Below are 20,004 nucleotides of genomic sequence, written 5' to 3'. Positions count from 1 at the left end.
AACTACTCCAACATTAAATTGAACCTAAAGGCACCACTTCACAAATTAATTTTACAAGGAGAGCATAATACTGGGTATGTCAAAATAAACCACAGTATCACTCTACTACACCTCAGCAGAAAAGAAACTCTACCTCTCAGCCCCTTCCAACCTACAGCATCAGGCATTTGGTTTGGATCCCCACTTCTGCACACTAAACCACTTGTTTCAATACATCCAATCAAACTACCTCCCCTCTGGATGCTCCACAATGTCTCAGAATTTTGATCAACTAAAACAAGTTATGACAGGTGAAGAAATTACTTATTTCCTGCCTCATCTGCCCAATCCTTAGCAACTCCAGAAAAGGTTTGTATACATCATTATTGAACATTACAATATCAGCTGCATGAAATTCTGACTTATCTGAAACATACCACCTCATACATAACACTCCATGCTCCACCTCTCTCAACCCTCTTTCTTCTGCCTGTGCTTAACCAATATTCTCCCTCCGAATGTATTTTCCAGAATTCACTATCAATACTTCCTCCATAGCACTGCTCACACTTTTGGTGGGGGGTCCCTCTTACATCATCCAAGCTCTATTGAAAATGAATACACCATTGTTTGTAGCCCCAAGCTTAGACTGGGATTCCAACTGCTCTAAGAGTTACACCAAGTACAGTAAAACCCAAAGCTGTCCTCAAACCACCCAATCATACTGAGAATTCTCAGAGAATTATTAAAGCAGACAAGAGTGTTGAAATGCAAGCACAGCATCCCTGTCTTCTGGAGTATTTTGTGTTAGGGCCATACAGTTTAGGGTTGAATTGGCCACAATCACCACTCTTTCCAATTCTGAAGGATTATGTGTGCACACACTATAAAAAAAATTGTGCAATTAAAAGAATGAAAACTGCATAAAGTTCTGTTTCTAACAAAGCTGCTTACAAAATGCACAGAACACAAACTTATGGGCAATCAACTGAACTATTCAGTGTGTCAAGGCAGGAATAGGGTCTTGTAGGTTATTCTTTACTATCTGTGATGTGCAAATGAGATGGTGGAATTAAAGGAATCTAGCATATTTGTTCTTTGAAGACACTCTTATTTCTACCCTCCACCTTTCCCTTCCTGCCTTACTGTTCCCTCATTTAGACCATTATTTCTTCTCCATCAATATTTTAGACGTTTCAAAGACATTTCCCTGCTATGCAAACAGAAACCAGTAAAAGTTCAAGATCACAGATTTACTGAAAAGACACTTTCTGACATTCTGTCTAACACTATTTTGCTGAGGCTGACTCAGCAGAAAGCAGGTTTTAGTTGTACAGCAACAAAGATTCCTATAAATGTAAAGTGCCGTAAAAAAAACCCATTACATAGATTTGTGTTTTGCACATTCAAAATTAAATCCTGAAACACCTTTCTAAGCTCACACTTTGATTTCTTTATGAATCCTCATATGACTCCAAAGGCATGAGACCAGAAAAGAGGGCATTCAAGGAAGAGTAAAATGCCAGGCACTCCCTGTTCTCCAGGACTTTACAGGTATGTCAAGATACTTTGGAAAATTGCAAGAACTTTATGAACATGCCAATCCTGTACCTTGGGGAATGAGAAAATTAATTAACCTATTCTAAATCAGTGACAGGCAGCTTTCTGTAGGGAGTAATTACACACTTAAAAGAATGGTGAAAGTATGGAGGTAGGCACCTCAATATTCTTCTCTTTATTTTGGGCTTCAAATGTGGGGAAGCATCACAGGTACTCAACAAAAGGCAACTGCCTCCTCCCTGCAGCAGAGCTCTTACCAAAGAGAGTTCCTATTAAATGCATGCACACCCTCTCGTCTTGTGCCAGCAGCTGGACGACTGGCAGCGCCTGCCAGGCCAGGGCATCCTGGAGACGGGACAGGACGTGCTTCTTGCGCACCAGCTGCGGAGCAAACACAGCCGCCCGTCAGGCCCCGGCCCGAGCCCGCGCTGCTCCCACCACCCTGAGGGGAAAAGCAGCCCCGGGGCCCGGGTGCCGAGGGGACAGCCCCCTCAGAGGGATGGGAGGGATGGGCGGCCCAGCCGCTGAGGGAAGGGGCGGCGGGGGGTGCCCACCGAGGCGCTGCCGTCGCCCAGGGTCTCCACGGAGCAGGCGAGGCAGAGCGGCGGGCGGAGGGGGAGCGCCCAGCGCGGCCCGTGATCACCGCACGGTCCCTCCGCCCCCGCCGCCATCGGCCCTGCCGGGACTGCCGTGGAGCTCCGCCCTCCCGGGGATGGCGGCTCCGCCCCGGGCCCGTCCCCGGCACCGCCTCCCTTCCGGCGGCCTCAGCGGCGCTCCCGCCTCTTCCCTCAGAGCGCGCTGGGGCCCAGAGCAGCGACCGCGCCGCGGCCATGGTGAGTGGCGTCGGGCCCCGGCCTCCTCTTCTCCTCCTTCTTCTCCTCCTTCTTCTCCTCTTCCTCCTCCTTCTCCTCTTCTTCCTTCTCCTCTTCCTACCCCTTTTCTCGGGAGGGCCTGGGGCAGAGGGGGGCCGCCTCCCTCTGCGCGGCGGGCAGCACGTGGAGGCCGTGCGGGCGGGCGGAGCTGCGGCCGCTGGTGGCGGCGGAGGTCCCGGGAGCTGGCGGTCCTGGGGACACCCGCTGACGGGGGCTCGGTGTCTGGGGTCCCCCCATGGCCGGGGTCACCCCCGCGCCGTGCTGGGGGCCAGAGAGGCAGCGGTGCTGCCAGCGCCGGCCGCTAAGACCGCTGGTGACCTCGCTGCTGTGCCACCCCGCTGCCCGTGTTAGCGTTTAGAAGCTACTCGTGGTTTGCAGAGATAACCCTGATGCGTGCTCTTCTGGTGATTTCTTCAAAATTTTTGTTAGTCTGTTAATTTACACTGTTAAGGTGTACTGAAGTGCTTCATTTTGTGTAGTCTTTGTGGTATAAAAAGCCTGAAGATTGCCCCATAAGTGCACTGCTGCTGGTTTGTAGGGCGTAGATTGTGAGTAGATACGCTTCTCATCAAAGTAGAGTGTATCTTTCTTAGTTTTCCCCTTTACTGTGATACAAGAAGAGTCCTTACTCTCTTAGGAGTAAAATGTAACGGTGTTTCTTCTATATGGGCAGAGCAGATGAGTCACAACTCCAGAAATCAATATATATGGGTGGACACGATGCTTGTGCAGTGTTGATCGGACTAAAGCCTCCTTTGCTCCTGTTGTAACATTCTTTACTTTTTCCTTTAGAGTGAGGCAGAAGTGAATCCCAAAGCTTACCCGCTGGCTGATGCACAGCTCACCAAAACACTGCTGGATCTGGTGCAGCAATCCTGCAACTATAAGCAGCTACGCAAAGGAGCCAATGAAGGTGAGACTTGTATGTTAAAAAGTATGCTACAAGTCGTAACAAGGATTTTGTGAGATGCCATGGGTAGACATTGTCTTTTCTCTATAGCTGTGAATCACTCATTTTAGATAGATTTAGCTATTTTAGGTGTGTGGTTCTTTTCTCCTCCTTCAAGCCTGCTTTAACAATATTCAGGGGCAGAACTAAGCTGTAATCTTTTCGACATTTATATGCAGTTCTGGTAGATTCCCAAATTGTGTTTCTGGTGCATGGTTTGTAATCATGCATGCTTCAGTGGTGTGGCACTGGGATTACCAGATACTTAACCAGTTCAGAACCATACAAGATTTGGGTTTGAAGGTACCTCTAGTGCAACCTGCTCAGAGTGGCTCCCTTCACAGTTGCTTGGGGCTTCACCTAGTCAAACTTGTAAAAAACTCACAATCCCTGAGGATAGAAAGTCAGTAGTCTCTTAGAAGCCATGTCCCATGCAATAGATCATCTTCTCACTGATGCCACTTTCAGCATCTCCTGAAGTTGTTTTGTATTAGATGAGCTTTCCAGAAAGACCTGGACTGACTCTCCAGTTTCTTTTTCAGCCACCAAAACACTGAACAGAGGAATAGCAGAGTTCATTGTGATGGCAGCAGATGCAGAGCCCTTGGAGATCATCCTGCACCTCCCTCTTCTCTGCGAGGACAAGAACGTCCCTTACGTGTTTGTGCGCTCCAAGCAAGCCCTGGGCCGGGCGTGCGGCGTTTCCCGGCCCGTCATCGCCTGCTCCAGTCTGTACAGCAAGCTATAGAAAGACTGCTGGTCTAAGTGCCCACGAGTGTGTGTGTGAAATAGAAAAGTGCAAATTAGGGGGAATTAATGTTTAGCTTCAGTTGAGATGATGGTTTTGATATCAGTGTTTCATTTCAAAATGCCACATTTTTGTTTAATAATGGCTTAATTATTAGTGTTTCCACCTCCTAGCTCCCCACTTTTCTATTATTCCACTCCAACAGATTCATTCTCATTGTATTACTTAAAAAGTGACTGTACAACTGTGTTTCCTGTTTTATGTTTAGAAGGACAGAAAAAAAAAAAAAGCCCCCCCTTGTCTTCCTGTCTGCCTGCTCAGGGCTTTTTCAACCTACCTGTCAGCTTTCTCTGTGTTGCAATATTTCTGCTAAGCTTCAGCCTCCAGCAGGTGTGAGTAACTCTGCATTTCTGAACGGTTTAGGCTACTGAGGAAAAGGTTCCCTGTGTTCAGGTTGCTGGAGTCAGTAAGTGATGGAGCAGCACAGGCAGGTATAAGGCAGGCAGCACCTACTGTGTAGCAGCAGATGGAGCCAAGATCAGTGCACACAGCACAGCCCTTGTTCTTGAAGCCAGACAAGAGACTTCTGTAAGAGATGCACGGGGAGCAGAAATCTTATGGCAGTACACAAGGGGGACTCTCTTAACTTGATTTTTTTAAAATACTGACTTTTTAAGAAAAAAATAAAAAGGCTGCAAAGCTAAATAGAATTGTCATTCCCTTGGTGAAATATTTGCAACTAACTGGATTGTTTCTGCTTGTAAAGCTAAACTGCTCACAGGTTGCCTAAAGGCTATTGCAGTGCAGTAATTTGTACTCCCTACTCTTTCCATGGACTGTTACCACTGAGGTTGGGCTTCCTAGGGAAGTTAAGTACAAAAGACATGGCAGAGAGCAGTCTGTTGTGGCTGACGAGTACCCTACATCTGGCTATTAATTATAAAAAGTGCCATGCTTTTTAGCTACTGCACTCTAGTCACCTGACTGAAGATGAACACTTTTAAGTCATGGCCAAGGAAACAGAGAACAAGTAATTTTTCAGATAAAATAATATGTGTCTCAAGAAGAGAATGCTGTATCATCTCATGTCCTGGAAAAGCAGTATGGAGCACCAACAGCAGTCTGAATTAGCGGTGGTTTTATGGGCCTAGTTTTTAGTTAAATGCATATTGTATAATAAATCCACTTCTGCTCTGATAATAATATTCCCCTGTGTTGAAATATCAGACCTGTTTTCTGTTGCAGGATGCCAAAGCAAAATAGTGTGGAAACTACTAGGTGCAATAGCAGAAGGGAAAATAAATTTTCCTATGTGTTTCCACAGAGGCACTGACTTCATGCTTTTAATAAGTACATCCCAAGCAGATGAAGTCAGCTCATAAAAGACTTAAGATACCATGTTTGTATATTTTTCTAAATGGCTGATACCAGTTATCCTTGCTAAGGCGAACTTGATACAAATACTTCAGAATCCTTTTTATTTGTATGAGGTTTAGAAGGGCTCTTGTTCCCTTCTACTGATGCTGGCTGTGGAGCTAGTTGTGTTTAGAAGTACAGCTTTGCCAAGGATTTGCCCTATTGTACCAAGACAGATGATGTAAGAGGAAGCACATAAAGAGCAGAAATAAAGGGTACTTGAGCAAGCAAAACTGTCTTTTTCTGCTCTGAAGCACTCATCACCATCCCTTTTAAAATTCTGCTTAATGTGATAGCCTGCTATCAAAAAGAACAACAACAACAAAAAGCCAGGAGGCAGATCTAATAGCCTAGAACAAACATGCCACAATCATCCAAAGCCTGGAACATAGTGGGCCTGAGGGTTAGCAAGCTAAGAGAGATGTTAACAAGAGTATTTGCAGAATTCAAGTCACAAAATTAAAGACAGGATAGTCTCATTATTCCACTCTTCAAGCCTTGCTAAGACAAGCATTTACAGTAACTTCTTCGCCCAAGGGCAAAATAAATTGCTTAGGCAAATCTTTATTAAAAATAACTAATCCAAGCTGATTGGAAGTGTAACAGGTACTGTAGTTTCAGTACTGAAGAGCTCAATGCAGGCTAGCTGCTCTCTGGAGGAATTGTGGATGTAGAAGTGAGCAGTGTGCTGGCACACTGGGACAGTCACAGTGCCAGAAGGTCACAGCTGGCTCCACTACATGTACCGCACTACAGACTGGTCACAGGACAGTTTGCAAGCCACACACAGGAATCTGGGCAATAAAAACACTGTGCAGACTAAAATGGACACCTCAGGTGTCCAATGTTTGTGTCCCATAGAAAGTTAAGAGTTTCACTAAACAATTAGTAATTTCCTAAAGCAAAAGCAACAACTGTTTATTGGTTAGTCATCTTGCACTGCAAGACAGGTGGGGCATGTCAGGGATGAAAATCTAAAACCCCAAACACCCAGCTGCAGCCTTCTGAACTACGACTAAAAAAGTAAAAATACTGTATGTAACAAGGGCTCTCTCCACAACTTGCTATTCTTCTATTTTTAATGCACAGATTTGAGTACAGAAGCCTGCACAATAGTCTGACTCATATTCACTTAGGTGGAAAAGCTCTATGCCATCTCAGTAATTTAATTGGGATAAATGCTTGCAGCCTTCCAGGGAACACAATTTGTTTTCCATTTTTAAACTAGCTTTTGCTATTACCATTTAAAAATGGAAGACCTGTGTGAACAGATTTGTTTAAGTGCCAGCTTTTTGCCCAAGGGATTGGATACTGCTTCCCAGTAATGATTTTTTTCTTTCAAGATCTGCTGGTAATATTTGTAATAGTGATGGTGGAAAGAACCCAATTTGATTGCTAGTACTGTACAGGCTGTTTTGTAGAGCAATACATATTCATACCCTCTGTTAGGACACAGACTCAACCTGCTGCTTGAATTCATGTGGTGCCATTAACACAGATCATTGTGTTTTCTTACACTGAAGTGAGTTCTGCTGCCTTTATGATGCAGACACGACACAGTGAGTGTTGCAAAGGAAAAGGTCCAAACTTTTATTAAGAAACCAGCAAGGCACAACTTTGTCCATGTGCAGTGGGTCACCTGAGTTCACAGGGAATTTAGTTCTGCCTTTAGCTACTGTATCAGAATCCAGCTTTGCACAGATGTTTCACAACTAAGTAAAAAGTTCTTCACTGATAGACAGAGCAAGGTTTAGTTGCAGTCTCTTTCATAGCAAGATTAAACAGACACAGCATCCACATAAGACAATCAAAATTCTAACCAGACAGAAGTAAACCAGGGCCTTCTTCTCCAGCCTAGCGCTCAGTAAAGTATTCAGTTAAAGCATCCACAAGCTCCTGCTTCTTGCTTCCACATCTCAACCCTAAAAACTTACATGCCTCCTTCAGGACAGGTACAGTGAACTTGCCTAGAGTGCCCTTCTGCACATGACTCCGCAGCTCATCTTTTGAGACTTCTACCTTGGGCCTCTTCTCAGTTTCACCATCAGAAGCTAGAAAGATACATATTAGATCACAAAGATTTTAAAAATTAAAAAGACATCAATGTTTCTTACACATACCATAGTTAATGGCCATTAGCACATGGTGCTTTAACAACCACTCACTCACAGACCTAGTTTTCCTAGTTTCTTTTAAGAAACAGATGGTCACTATGTAAGTCATGCAGTATTTCATTGATAGGAGTGATCTTAACTGAAGTATGAAACTTTGTGTTCTGATGAAAACAACACCCTCCAAATAAAACTTCTCAGGGATTCTCATTGAGACAGCAGAATGCCATGATTCCAGAGGGAGTACAGCTAACTGACACTCACTTTATGCAGTCTTTCATAGTCTCCCAAATTACACATAGACTTCAGCATTACTTACACATTTAGCCCTTAAGATGCCCATCCTGGACTTGCTAAACAGCCCACACACAAAATTCTGCTCCCTTACCACCACAAACTGAAAGCACAAGTGATTTTACTATTCTCTTGTAAAACAGAAAGTTGCTAATATTATATATACATATTCTTCAGTCATTTACCTGTTACTTCCCATACTTCACTCTGCAGTTTGTCACTCCAGAAACTCTCCAACTGGATACCACAATATTCTCTACTCTCTAAGAATCAATACTGGATATAAATACTTCATTGTGGAGATCAGAATTGTTGTACTAGCAGCTTCTTTAAACTATAAGACAAACTGAAACCGCTTTAGAAGCTTCTAAACACAATACAGACATTATGTCTTGTGTCTGCACCACCATTACTTACCTTGTTTTCGCTTTATAGCCTTTGCATCAGGATTGTAGTCAGGGGGATAAACCAGCTGCTTAAACTCATCCACCAGTTTGCCCAGCCTGTGGCTCATCTGTTCAGACTTTGGCACTGGCAAAAGAAAAAGACTTGCCCTTTCAGAAACAGTGTGATCACAAGAAAGTCTGCAAGACCATCCCTGCTGCCAGATGAACTATCAGCTCACCTGGTGGGAAAAATACAACACTCATTCTACAAAACCATTAGTGTATGGAATCACACAATACTTTATTTTGCAGGATCATGTTAAACATTCACCAAGAAGGCACTCACAAAATATGAACCAGCCTAGGTATGCCAACTCTGCTCTGTATGGGGAAATAACACCAGTTCATCAAGCACTCAGCTGTAACTTTAGGGTCTACAACCACCAGAGAGACCCCTGGGACAGAAGAACATGTGCACAATGGGGAACTAACACATGTTAATGATTTTGGGGAAATTATTACCATGTCTGTTTCTTCTGGGAAAATCTGCATAAATAGCTGTTTCTGTACTAGAGATGCACGATTTTGATGGAGATATCCCCTCAAGCATACAGCACTGTAATAAAAAATACCTGCTTCTTAAAGCTGCACTGGTGCTAACAAGTCTGACTGTTTTTCAGTAACATCACCAGACACAACTGTGCTTCTGCAGCAACTAGTCTGCAAGTGTCCTGCAAGCATGCAAAAATACAAATACTTGTGTTATGATACTCTCAAGCTCTTGGTAATATCATGAGTTTGGACATCTGGAATGCTGCATCCAGTTGTGGGCTCCCTGGTACAAGAGGGATATGGAGCTTCTGGAATGGGTCCAGCAGAAGACAACAAAAATGATTAAAGGACTGGAACAGGTCACCCACAGAGGTTGTAGAGTATTCCTCACTGGAGAAATAATTGAAGAACTACCTGGAACTAACCCTGTGCAATGTGCTGTAGGACAACCCTGCAGACCAGATGACCACTCTGGTCCCTTCCCTCCTAACCCACCCCGAGATGATACAAGACACTTAGATACAAACTCTCCCAGTCACTAGGTGGCAGCACTGCCCCCAGCAGAATAATGATCTTTATTATTTATTATTATTTATCACACTGAAATATTAATGAGAATCTTGAAGAGAGAAATTTCAGAGAAAACATTTCTCACCATAGGAAAAAGGTGATTCAATTTTAATTCTGGATGGTAGAGTGAGCGATTTTTTTCTTTTATCTTAAAGATGACAGCAATAGAAAATAAGGTTTCAGTATTTCAGAATAGACACATCCAGAATCCTACATAGTGCAACTGCACACAACTGAAATATTTCTTAGAAGACATTTGGGTTTGTAGTAGCACATATTTGACTTATAACAAAGTCATGAGTCCCCTACCCTGCCTCCCTTCACACCCGCCAAGTTCTCACTTGTAAGATCCTCAGCTTGCTCTGGTTCCATCATATCCAGGGCCAAAGCCTCCAAATTCCTGAAGTGCTGCTGCAAAACTGGGTTCTCAAAGCTGTCAGCCCTGTCAAGAATCCCCCAAAATGTCAATGCATGCTGCCAAGAAGACAGATAAAACACTTAAGATCTACCACCAACTTATTTCAGAATAAAACTTCCCTCTTTCCCACACAGCAATTCATCACATCAGACCTGCTCTTCCTCTTTTCAATTTACCTGCTGAATCACTATCCTGTCATGTATCACCTACATAAGAATGCTATGTGAGAGTTAGAAAGTTGTATGAGGCAAAGGAGATAGTGGCATTATACTTTAATAACAGTTATGGTGGCTTCCACATATCTAGGGAAAAAATCTCCCATGAAAAGTACTTCATAGAATTTATCCCAGCTATAATGAAAAAAAAGGCCTAACTCTTCTTTCTAAAGTGCTCTAATTTAAGTTATCTGGATCTGATCTGCTGTAGAGTGGCAGAACCACAATAAAATGTGATACCTCTGCAACAAATAACAACAGCCCAGAGAACAAGAGCAATTCTACAAAGAACTCCAGAATGTGCTACATAAAGCATTGTGGTGCCTGGGTATCCAGAATGATTAAGAATAAAGTTTGGACAAAGCTACTGCAAAGAGAAGCAATTTCTATCAAAATACATCAAAATCTCATCTTAGGAACACCACAGCTGAACAATGTGTGCAACAGAGCAAGCAATGATTGTGCTTTCTTCCCCATGCCACCCCCTGCACTCTTTGTATCTCCAGGTACCTGTATTTGAACCGCAGCTTCTGAATTATTTCCTTCATTTTGTCTACCTGCTCTTGGCTGGCTGGCACATTTTCTGTAAAATCAACATTACGTTTGTCATCTGCATAGGGTAGAAAAATCAGGTGGAAACCTGTGCAGAAGAGAGGGAGGAAGACAACAGTTACACAGAAGTCTGGTCTCAAAATAATTAATGGGAGAAACCAAGATGGTTATTATCCAAGTCGATGACTCCAAACTAACTACCTGTTTTGACATTAACAACAGCGATCCATAACACTTCCAAGTGTCTACAGCACTCAATCCCAATCTCAATGTTTTGTAACCAACACCACTAATGGCTTTATGAAAGACATTCGGACTAAATTCATAGCTGGATACCAGTGACTTGCTTTTTATGCAGAACATCAACTAGTCCACCTCTCCCACTTACTTACTTACTTACTCTTACTGGGTATGAGCTTGAAAAAGATTCATTTGAAAATCAAATTACTGCCCACATTATTCCAAAATACTACACTTGTACACAAGCAGTGTTACTTCCCTACTTTACATTCTCCCAGAAAATGTTTTTGCACTTAAAGAGGTGAAAAAATGCAGAACAGCAGAGTCTGCTCCCTAATAATTTCCCACTCGGCTGATGTGGCATGAGGCTCATGACATGTGAGATTATTTATTTAATATTTTATAACATATTCAAGGATACAACATAATTCATGAAAAGACATTCTATCTAACAGGACAAACAGGAAAAAAAGGCATTTCACTCTACATCAGTTATTTGAATCTGCTAAAAAGAGGTAGAAGGCAGGGAAAACACCCTAGCCAGGTCATATCTGAGCAAGCAGTGATGCAACTGGGGCTCTAAAAAGAGATTCAGAATCAGATGCTTACATTGACAAAACTGAAGAAATGTTGGAAAGCATGTTCCCCAGTTTTAAAGAGGGGCAGCACTAAGAATATTTTCCCTCAATACAGGATGTCATTACACTGACTACATCCAATCATTCAGGGAAAGGCAGCATCTCTTCCTGTACCTGGAGGGGCTATCTGCACTTTCTGCTCATCCAGCTCCTCCTCTTGGGGAACCAGGGCCACAAAGCGAGGAGGGATGTTCCGGCGAGGGGTGTATCTGCACAGCATCATCATCTCCCTCTCTGAGCACTTCATCAACAGGGCATTAAACAGTGTTGTACTCCCTGCAAAGGAAAGGGGGAATTGGTCAGAGTGACAGCTCTGCTCCTTTGTTCTGAAATATAACCCTAGATATTACAGTTTCAAAACCTGTGACTTCTTTGAAATGCTTACATTATTGTGGAGGTAAAAAACAAATTTTGGCAGGGAGAAGACTCAAAATAGACAATGTTAGTGAGTCTCTCCTGACCAGCAGTGCAAGGTCTGGTGGAAGAAACAAAATCACTACCATTTCAGTAATGGAATACTGTGAAATTTTATCTACAAAGTCTATTTCTGTTCAGTGTGACATCACAATAGAAGCACATCACAGACCTTTTGTGGAACACACTAAGAATTCAAACTTCAGTAGAATTCTTGCCTCAGATGTATTTCACCAGACAAGACGGTCAGGGAAAGACTGACATATAATTAAAGTGGTTGAGCCAGGAAACTGTAGTTAGAGAAGCAAGCAAAAGAGTTCTTCTTTAGTCAGACACTGCAAAGCCTTTGGTCATAACTCAGCCCTCTTCATCCACTGCTAGACTGAGGAGCTAAAGGTTTTTTCTTACTACTGCAAGACATATGTATACATATAAAAAGGCAAAAAGAAGCAGTTCTAAATGTCTTTGCCTTCCCTCTTTACAAGCTTGTAAAGTGCTGTTAATTCAACTATACTTTCTGAATATCATGTTTCCACTCCTAAATGATATGGACTTAAAAAAAGCAATTATCTCCCCTAGTTTCGAGTTTAGGTTTTTCTTTTTTTGTTGTTGGTTGGTTTTGTTTGGGCTTTTTTTAACCATCTTTGCCTTCTTGTCAGGTACTAGGATCCCTCACTTTCATGAATGGCTAAAACAAGTACTTTGTGACTACATCTGCATGGTTTATTTAGCTGCTTGTCACCATGGATAAACATGAAGCACAATTGGCTCTTCTGCTACAGAAGAAAACAAGAAATAACTGCAACTGAGAGGGACAACAACAGTTAATTCAGTTCTTCTTAACATTAGCAAGTTTTCAAGTTAGACAAAGCTTTTACACTCAATGATCCCCACTCAAACACACCATGAATCAACTGGTTACACTAAAGCAAGGTGGTAAATCTTCTCTTGCCATTTTTGCTTACCTCTCACCAGGGACTCCTCAGGATAGATGAACTGGGAGGGCCTGATATGATGGTGCTGTTTGAGCATTGAAAGTGGTTTGAAGCCAATCAGAAACAAACCTGGAGAATCGAACCGTTTTAATTCTTCTATCTCCTCTCTCTCCAGCACAATCTGTCGTTTTCCGTATGTCTAAACCAGGGAAGAGCAGATGATAGGGCTGCCAGCATAAAAAAAAACCATGGGGACCAGGTGGCAGGACAGGGCAGGAAGTGCAGGAAGAGGATGCAATTGCTGGGTTACACTACTCAAAGGAAGGTTATAGACAGACAGTGTAAACCCTTGTGAGTAGTGCACACCAAAATGGCAATTGACAGCGTGTGACCATCATCCCAAGGAAAATTCTACCTGACCATAAGCAAAATGCACTTTTCTAAGAAAATGGCTAAGCCCTGACACAGAGAGGCTGCCACATCTCATCTCTGGAGTTCTTCAGAACTGTCCCAAAGAAACCCTGAGCAAGCTGATCTGGTTTTGTGAGTCTTGCTCCGGGCCTGGTGGGACCAGACTTTTTCAGAGGTCCTGTCCAATTGCAAACTTGCTTCAGCAGATGCATGTCAGCTACCTACTCCTGAAATAGTGACTGAGAAACAATGTTTCTCTAGCACCACTCATGCATCACAATATCAAAACCATCAGTCCAGCTGCTGAAGGTAGACATCAGGGCTTAATGTTCAGCTTTCTTTTTATCTACTATACTTTATTTCAGGAAACTAATATCCCTATAAATAGACTTAATACATCGTTTTAAGACAACAACTTTAAGAGCTATTAACATGGAAGAAGACACAAAGCACACCTTGTGACAGTACACCTAGCAACTACATAGCCTGCTTTTCAAATAAAGCTGTAGCTGATAAGAAGGTGACTCAATTTACATCAGCCAAACTGGCAAGCAGGAAGGCAAAACAAAGAACAATTTATACAAAACACTCCAAAGGTAACATGCCTTTTGTTTGGAAAACAATTCCAGCTCCCCTGTGATTCACACGTGTATGTTTAACAACATGGACCAAATCTATTCCTAACAAATCAGAAGTTGAGGTAGTGGCACAGAGTCACACAAGGTCGGGCTCTGACAACCTCGTTCTGCCTTACAGAAAGAAATGACCCATGCTTCTGACAGCACTTCCACCAGCAGCTATGCCTTCCCATGACAGGCCAGTGAAACAACCAACCCTCACCCTGCAGAGCTCAAATACGACCAGCATGTCCCCAGCTGCAAATATTTGTGTATCTCATCTTGAAAGCGCAATACAAACAAAAGCAGCAGGGGAAATGGCATCTCTCTCACACATCAGAGAGACAAGAAAAAGCAAACACATAATCATATGTTACCTGAGCCCTTTTAGTGTCACTGGGCAGGAGCAAGCTGCCTGTTTTTCCACTAAACATCCGTGTTTTTGTTTTAACTGGTTCATTAGTTTCCCGATAAAGCTTCACTGGAAATGGTTTATAAGCTTTTTGAATAAGGTTGTAAACACCAACAGAAAGTGCCACATTGTTGCTCAGATGCAGATTAAGCCTGTGTAAAAAAATCATATACAGACTTGAGATTCCTGAAAAATCACTACTGCAGAAGAAAATCACCTCCTCATGTAAGTTACTTCCTCTGACCTTCTCCTGTTCTCCTCCCCCCAAAATCACATATATCTTAAGAAACATACTATCACTTGAGTCATAATCTCATTTGCACAAAAATATTCTTGCAATATCATAATTTCTGGTCATAAAAGTTATCTAAACACAAGTAATTTACCATATTTATTTGACCTTTCTTTTCACTGAAGGGCAGGTTTGCTCAAACAGAGCACAGGACAAGTCCCCATTTGGGTACCCCAATATGCTTACTGTAATGTCCATGAATTCTCACAGCTGTTTGTGTAGAAGGCAAAATTCTCCCACAAAAAACCCACTACAACAAACAATACCAAGATTTAAGACAAAATATAAATCAGACGTTAGAGAAAAAACTAGATGTAAAAGTTTAAAAATAGAGGTAAATCTTCAAGTTATGAGAGCAGAAGAGTTACTACAAATGCTACTTCCTCTCTTGTAAAAGGTATCATTGGTATGGGATTCTTCTTCCCCAGCTATTAGAAAACTTGAGGAACATTCCCAGTAAAGAAAATAAAGCTGCAAGCAGGAACAAGAATGTCAGTGACAACAGCTCAGGTTGGGATACTTTATAAATACTTACTGGGAAAAAAACATTAGGCCTTGAAGTTCATTCCCTTACTGTGCTTCCACATCATTCTGCTATGAACTCACTCCCTAAAAAAACAACTGTTATGGAGCATGTGGTTCCAAAAATACTTTCTATCTGCTTTGTCAAGATCCCTTTAATCTCTCTTAAGTATCTCTAATCTTTTTGTAGGAGATTAGAAATATCAAGGCTGTGTGAATCCATGCCAAGTGCCTAGACAGACTGGCAACATATCACTATTTAATAACAGGCCAAAATACCTAGCATTAATATTCAGATGAACTTTAAGTTAGTATTGGCAAGAAAAGCCTAATTTCAATCAGATTTCACTAAAAACTATTTTTTATGTTTCAGCTTTTTAGGTAAGTACTTGGCAATGATGTAATTTTTTAACAAATTATCATTTCTGGCTAAGCCAAATACAGGAGAGATCACTCAGAGCAAAAAAAGAGGCCCACTCTGCTCTTCTCATCCACAAATATCCTTGGAAACTACAGAAGAAACACCAGTGTTGGACTGAAGAATTAAGATTGAGGAATGCAAGCCCTGATGCCTTTAAAGGCCAATCATTCCAGAAGAGGAAAGTGACATGCAGTCTGAAAATAACATGAGGTGCCTCCATTGAAGAATGTATCATAACTAGGCACAAACCTGACTAAAGTCCTTTTCTTTGTCTCCTTTGCTCGTACTTTCTTCATGAGATGTTCCAGTTTCTCTGACTCTTTAGGTTGGATCCCAAGGTCCTCATCCTCTGCTACATTTATAATATCCCTGTAGAACAAAGAGATATCGAACCCTCCAGGCTTCCTCAAGTGCATCAAGTCCAAGATGATACCTAGAAACCATGGAAGAGATAGGACGAGGATCAGAAACTACTTTTTTCTTGCATCAGTATGTATGTCAGCACTCTCCGATTTCTCTGTCTATACAAATAATTTAAGTACGAATAAGCTCCAAATTGTCATTTCTACCAGATATAAAATATTCTAGAGAAAGGGGCAATTCTAGGGCAAGAGGCAAAACACATTCTTTAACTTCAGTCAAAACAAGGCAGAGTAGAAAATGTTTCCTCTTTAATTAAGAATCTGGACAGCATTGACTATGAAATGGCTCTGATGAGCTCCTATAAAATACACTCTTACCTCAGGCATAGAGGAGAGTAACAAGTTCAAAAAATTCCCTTTTCCCTTAGTTATAGGGCCTAATGGATTAAGGAAGCTTCACAGCTTCTAGATCTAGGACATCTCCTGAATTCCAAAAACACTGGTTACCTCAGCTACACAGTTATCTAATACTGTCTACTCTCTGAGCTCAGGCAGATGTCCTTCAGCTAATTCAAAATGGAGCCATTAAAGTAATTTTCCTTTTGTGTTAACTTGGTATTATTATTCCCTTCTTGGAAAACGGTACAATAACAAAAAAAAAGTTTATTTTCTTGTCCCTCTCACATCCCCATTTATGCTATCAAACTAGAAATAGATCCTAGGAAAAAAGTGCTAGCTACTGGATACCAGATGAGAAAACATATATCCTAATTCAGCTTAGATACCAAATTTCAAGTTTAGAAACTTTCAGAAGCATTCCCCAGCTCCAATGATTTTGCACCTTTTTCTATCACAAGCTAGCAATGCAGTTAACATCTGCTGCAAAGATTCATCACGTTTATTGTGCCTAAAAGGGGAAATAATGACCTGTGTCTCTCAGATCACCAGCTCTGGTCCTGGCCAGCTTGGCTTTAGCACTGTCACTGGCATGAGGGTCATCCTCGTTGGTGAAGAGCATGATCCTCTTATGGCTCAGCCTGACTCGGACATCACTGAAGAGATTTGAGCAGGCCCAGAGAGCTTCACCCAGTGAATAGTCAGTGTTGTGGCCAAAGTTCTCCCGGAAAAGTGCTCGTCCTTCATCTCCCCTGTATTGGTCCAGCTCTAGAACACGCTTTGCACCTGGAGGGGGACAGCATTCATGTGCATTGGAAATACTGAACGAAGTACCACAAGCTCTTCTAAGCATGCACCGGGATTCCTTGCAGCTGACATCCAAGGAATGTTCCCAAGCACCTCCATGGCAGTGTCCTTCCAACATCTGGCTGAGAAAACCGTCCAGCACGGCCTAACATCTGCAATATCACAAGCCAGTTACTACTGAAAGCACCTGCTAGGCCAAGAGGACACAAAATGCCCTGGCACCAGTGTGGGCTCTTTCTGTGAGGAAGGGAAACAGGCAGGGATCAAAGTATTGCAAACCCTCTCCACTGAATGCCAAGTGCTCAGCAGCAAAGGCAGTAAACTGCACCTGCAGCAGAGGCACAGCAGACTGCTGCACCACCACAGAAAAGAGAGGAGCCTGAAATGCATCCTGTATCTCCACAGCGTGCTGGGAAGGTGGAGAGCTCCTCCTCCTCCTCCTTCCTTGCACCTCACGTCAGAGAGAATCCACACAGGGGTGAAATGAAGCCTACAGATCACAGCAACATCCAAGTCAGGTATCCACAGCCTTGTTGCAGGTCTGAGGTTTACTTCAACCCAGTTAGGACTCCTTTTCCCACCTGCCTAACAGCAGGTTCTGTTTTCTCCTGTTCATCAACAATGGGAGACAAGCTTTCATTTTTCAGCCACTGCAGAATGCAGAGCTTCTTCCTTTGTCCTTCACTCAAACTCTACAGCATGTACATGATTTCATTAGAAAATGTTTTCCTCCCCCTTTACTATTCTATTTTCATCTCGTCATCTGTCCTTTAATGTAAATGTTCATAATTATGTACTCTATAATAACCTAGAGCATATCTTCCTTCTCCAGAGCCCACAGCTCTCCAGGAGCAGCAAATGCACAATTCTGATCCTTTGGAACTGATGCCTTAAGTTTTAGCTTTCATAATTTCTAGATTCTCTACTGCATTGGTATATAACTCTGAATTTCATACAAAGTGTTAGCAAGTTCTCTTCACAGTTTATTTAGACAAAACAATCCTTTTCCAGCCTGAGAACCAAGGACACCGTTGCAGCTTCAAGTCCAAAATGTGCAAACAACAGCAAGTCGAGGAGAGCAATCTGGGAGGATGGGACTTCATAACCTGGAGCTGCAATTGGACAATTAACCCCAATATGTAAATGCACCAAAACTTATAAAAGTGTGAAAATTCATGACCAGGCATGCATCTTGGGTGGAGCCACAGCCAGGCTCTTGTACTGCCCAAGGTGTGTCCTTTGAGGGCCTTTTACTTTACTCCTTTAACACTGTCTAGCCTCTGTTCCCAAGGCATCAGAACAACACCCACCTTTCACCTGCACTGCTTTTATCCATATGGCAAGGCTACTGCCTCTAACATGGGAGAAGGGACAAGCAGGGAAGAAGGAGAAAAACAGAAAAGCAACACACTGTCTGCCAGAAAAGGGGGAAGAACCTAAGGCAGTCCTGTCAGGTCTCCATTGTAATGAATTCTGAAAATAGGACAAGGCACAATTCTTTCAGGAGAAGCCCCTGTGTCATTAAACCTGCACCCTCTAGTAAAGAAAATATAATCAAAAGTCCTCAGAGATAAAATCTGCTTTTAAAAGTTGTAGACAAAATTCCCCCAGAAGACTCAACTACCAGACAATCTGTCACCACTAGCATGTATTCTTTGCACTTCTCCTACTGCCTTTCCAATTCAGCACTTGTTATCAAGCAGATGGTATGTAATCTTAAGAAAATGAAAGAGTGAAATTCAAGGACTGCAGAACTTATTATGGAAATAAAAGATGGAACACTCCAAACAAGTTACCATACTGAACCACCTGTTCTAGATGACACTGTTTGAGCAGGAGGGCTGGACAAGATGACCTTCAAAATCCCATCCAACCTCAGCCATTCTGTGATGCTCTCCATCATCTGGAATCTGTGATGCCTTAGCACAGGCACACACTTTTCTGATGGAAATTCAAGAGTTCTGTTGAGATACTCTTAGGTTTAGCAGACAGCACGTGAAGCCACCACATTAAAATATAAGAAAAGACATAGAAAAGGATCTGAATCAGCTGTAAAACACTAGGATCTCATAAAGTTTCTCAGCTTTCAATAAATATCTAAGTCTATCCCCACCACCAACACTGGATTTCAGCAACAAGAACTTAGATCTGATTTTAGAGAGATCAGTTATTGACAATGCTACTACACCGATTTCCTTACTCCATCTTTTTACACAATCTTCACACCACTTTACCTGGATTGTCCAGCTCCTGGAGAACATAAATGTGCTTGAAATCTGCCGAGTTCTTGTTGTTTTCTGTACCATAGAACACGACACCTAACAGGTCCCTGTCACTGCTGATAATTTTGCTGGTATACACATTCCGGATGCACTGAAAAAAACCACACAGGGGTCAAAATTAGAAGAAAATAGTTTTCAGTAAGGAGTGTGAAAGTTTTGCCTTAGCAATTATCAGTTTATCCATCCCTACCTGGATGGTCATGTCGAAAGGAGTCTCTGCGTCCCCGTCGGACTCGAACATGGCCTTGGAGGCATCCACCAAGAAGATGAGGCTGTCCCGGCCCGCAAACCTCTGGTCCGCTACGGAACGGGGGGGAAACAGCTTTAGCGGCCCCTCCACCCGTGAAGCCTCGAAATCCGGCAGCGGGCCCCGAGCTGCCCTCCGTGAGGGCGTGGGGAACCCTTACCGACCGCCTCGGTCCCTTCGTCCTCTTCCTGCTGCTCCTCCTCCTCCTCCAGCCCCTCGCCCCGGTAGAAGGACCCCCAGCCCGCCATGGTTCCGCGGCACCGCCAGACGCAGCGCCCGCGCCGCACGGCCCCGCTCGCCCTCAGCCAACGGCCGCTCGCCAGATCACCCCGCCCCAGTAACCATCCTGACCAATGGCGACAGCGGGAGCGCGCCGGGCCCCGCCC

At 43.0% G+C, this 20,004-nt stretch overlaps 3 protein-coding genes across 3 annotated transcripts in view; 1 reads left to right on the top strand and 2 right to left on the bottom strand.

The window, feature by feature from the left end:
• The window catches only part of MEI1 (meiotic double-stranded break formation protein 1), a 37,749-nt gene extending 35,513 nt beyond the window's left edge, over positions 1-2,236 (bottom strand). Inside the window, exons 1-2 of the mRNA XM_056512471.1 lie at positions 2,094-2,236; positions 1,797-1,920 (exon numbers count right to left, since the gene is read on the bottom strand). Of these exons, the coding sequence (XP_056368446.1) occupies positions 1,797-1,920; positions 2,094-2,210 (241 nt within the window). The 5' untranslated portion in view covers positions 2,211-2,236. The remainder of the gene's footprint in view (positions 1-1,796; positions 1,921-2,093) is intronic.
• A 9-nt stretch (positions 2,237-2,245) lies between these two features.
• On the top strand, positions 2,246-5,313 carry SNU13 (small nuclear ribonucleoprotein 13). Its single transcript, XM_056512497.1, has 3 exons — positions 2,246-2,372; positions 3,204-3,324; positions 3,903-5,313. The coding sequence occupies exons 1-3, from the start codon at positions 2,370-2,372 to the stop codon at positions 4,106-4,108; spliced, it is 330 nt and encodes a 109-aa protein (XP_056368472.1). The 5' UTR covers positions 2,246-2,369; the 3' UTR covers positions 4,109-5,313.
• A 1,777-nt stretch (positions 5,314-7,090) lies between these two features.
• XRCC6 (X-ray repair cross complementing 6) lies at positions 7,091-19,957 on the bottom strand. Its single transcript, XM_056512482.1, has 12 exons — positions 19,779-19,957; positions 19,562-19,671; positions 19,324-19,462; positions 16,814-17,068; positions 15,774-15,957; positions 14,255-14,441; positions 12,880-13,048; positions 11,615-11,776; positions 10,581-10,710; positions 9,779-9,879; positions 8,347-8,460; positions 7,091-7,575 (listed from the first exon to the last, which is right to left on the bottom strand). The coding sequence occupies exons 1-12, from the start codon at positions 19,864-19,866 to the stop codon at positions 7,379-7,381; spliced, it is 1,836 nt and encodes a 611-aa protein (XP_056368457.1). The 5' UTR covers positions 19,867-19,957; the 3' UTR covers positions 7,091-7,378.
• Between the last annotated feature and the right edge of the window lie 47 nt (positions 19,958-20,004).

The sequence above is a fragment of the Oenanthe melanoleuca genome, chromosome 1A, assembly GCF_029582105.1.
Source record: "Oenanthe melanoleuca isolate GR-GAL-2019-014 chromosome 1A, OMel1.0, whole genome shotgun sequence".
NCBI lineage: Eukaryota > Metazoa > Chordata > Aves > Passeriformes > Muscicapidae > Oenanthe > Oenanthe melanoleuca.
This window is presented reverse-complemented; position numbering and strand designations above follow the sequence as displayed.

Coding starts and splice junctions, on each gene's coding strand:
- SNU13 (XM_056512497.1), top strand. Junction 3,325..3,902: donor ACGCAAAGGAGCCAATGAAG/GTGAGACTTGTA, acceptor TTTCTTTTTCAG/CCACCAAAACACTGAACAGA.
- XRCC6 (XM_056512482.1), bottom strand. CDS start 19,866: ATGGCGGGCTGGGGGTCCTTCTACCGGGGCGAGGGGCTGGAGGAGGAG. Junction 17,069..19,323: donor CCAGGAGCTGGACAATCCAG/GTAAAGTGGTGT, acceptor GTCCCCCTCCAG/GTGCAAAGCGTGTTCTAGAG. Junction 10,711..11,614: donor AGTGCAGATAGCCCCTCCAG/GTACAGGAAGAG, acceptor TCTTCTGCACAG/GTTTCCACCTGATTTTTCTA.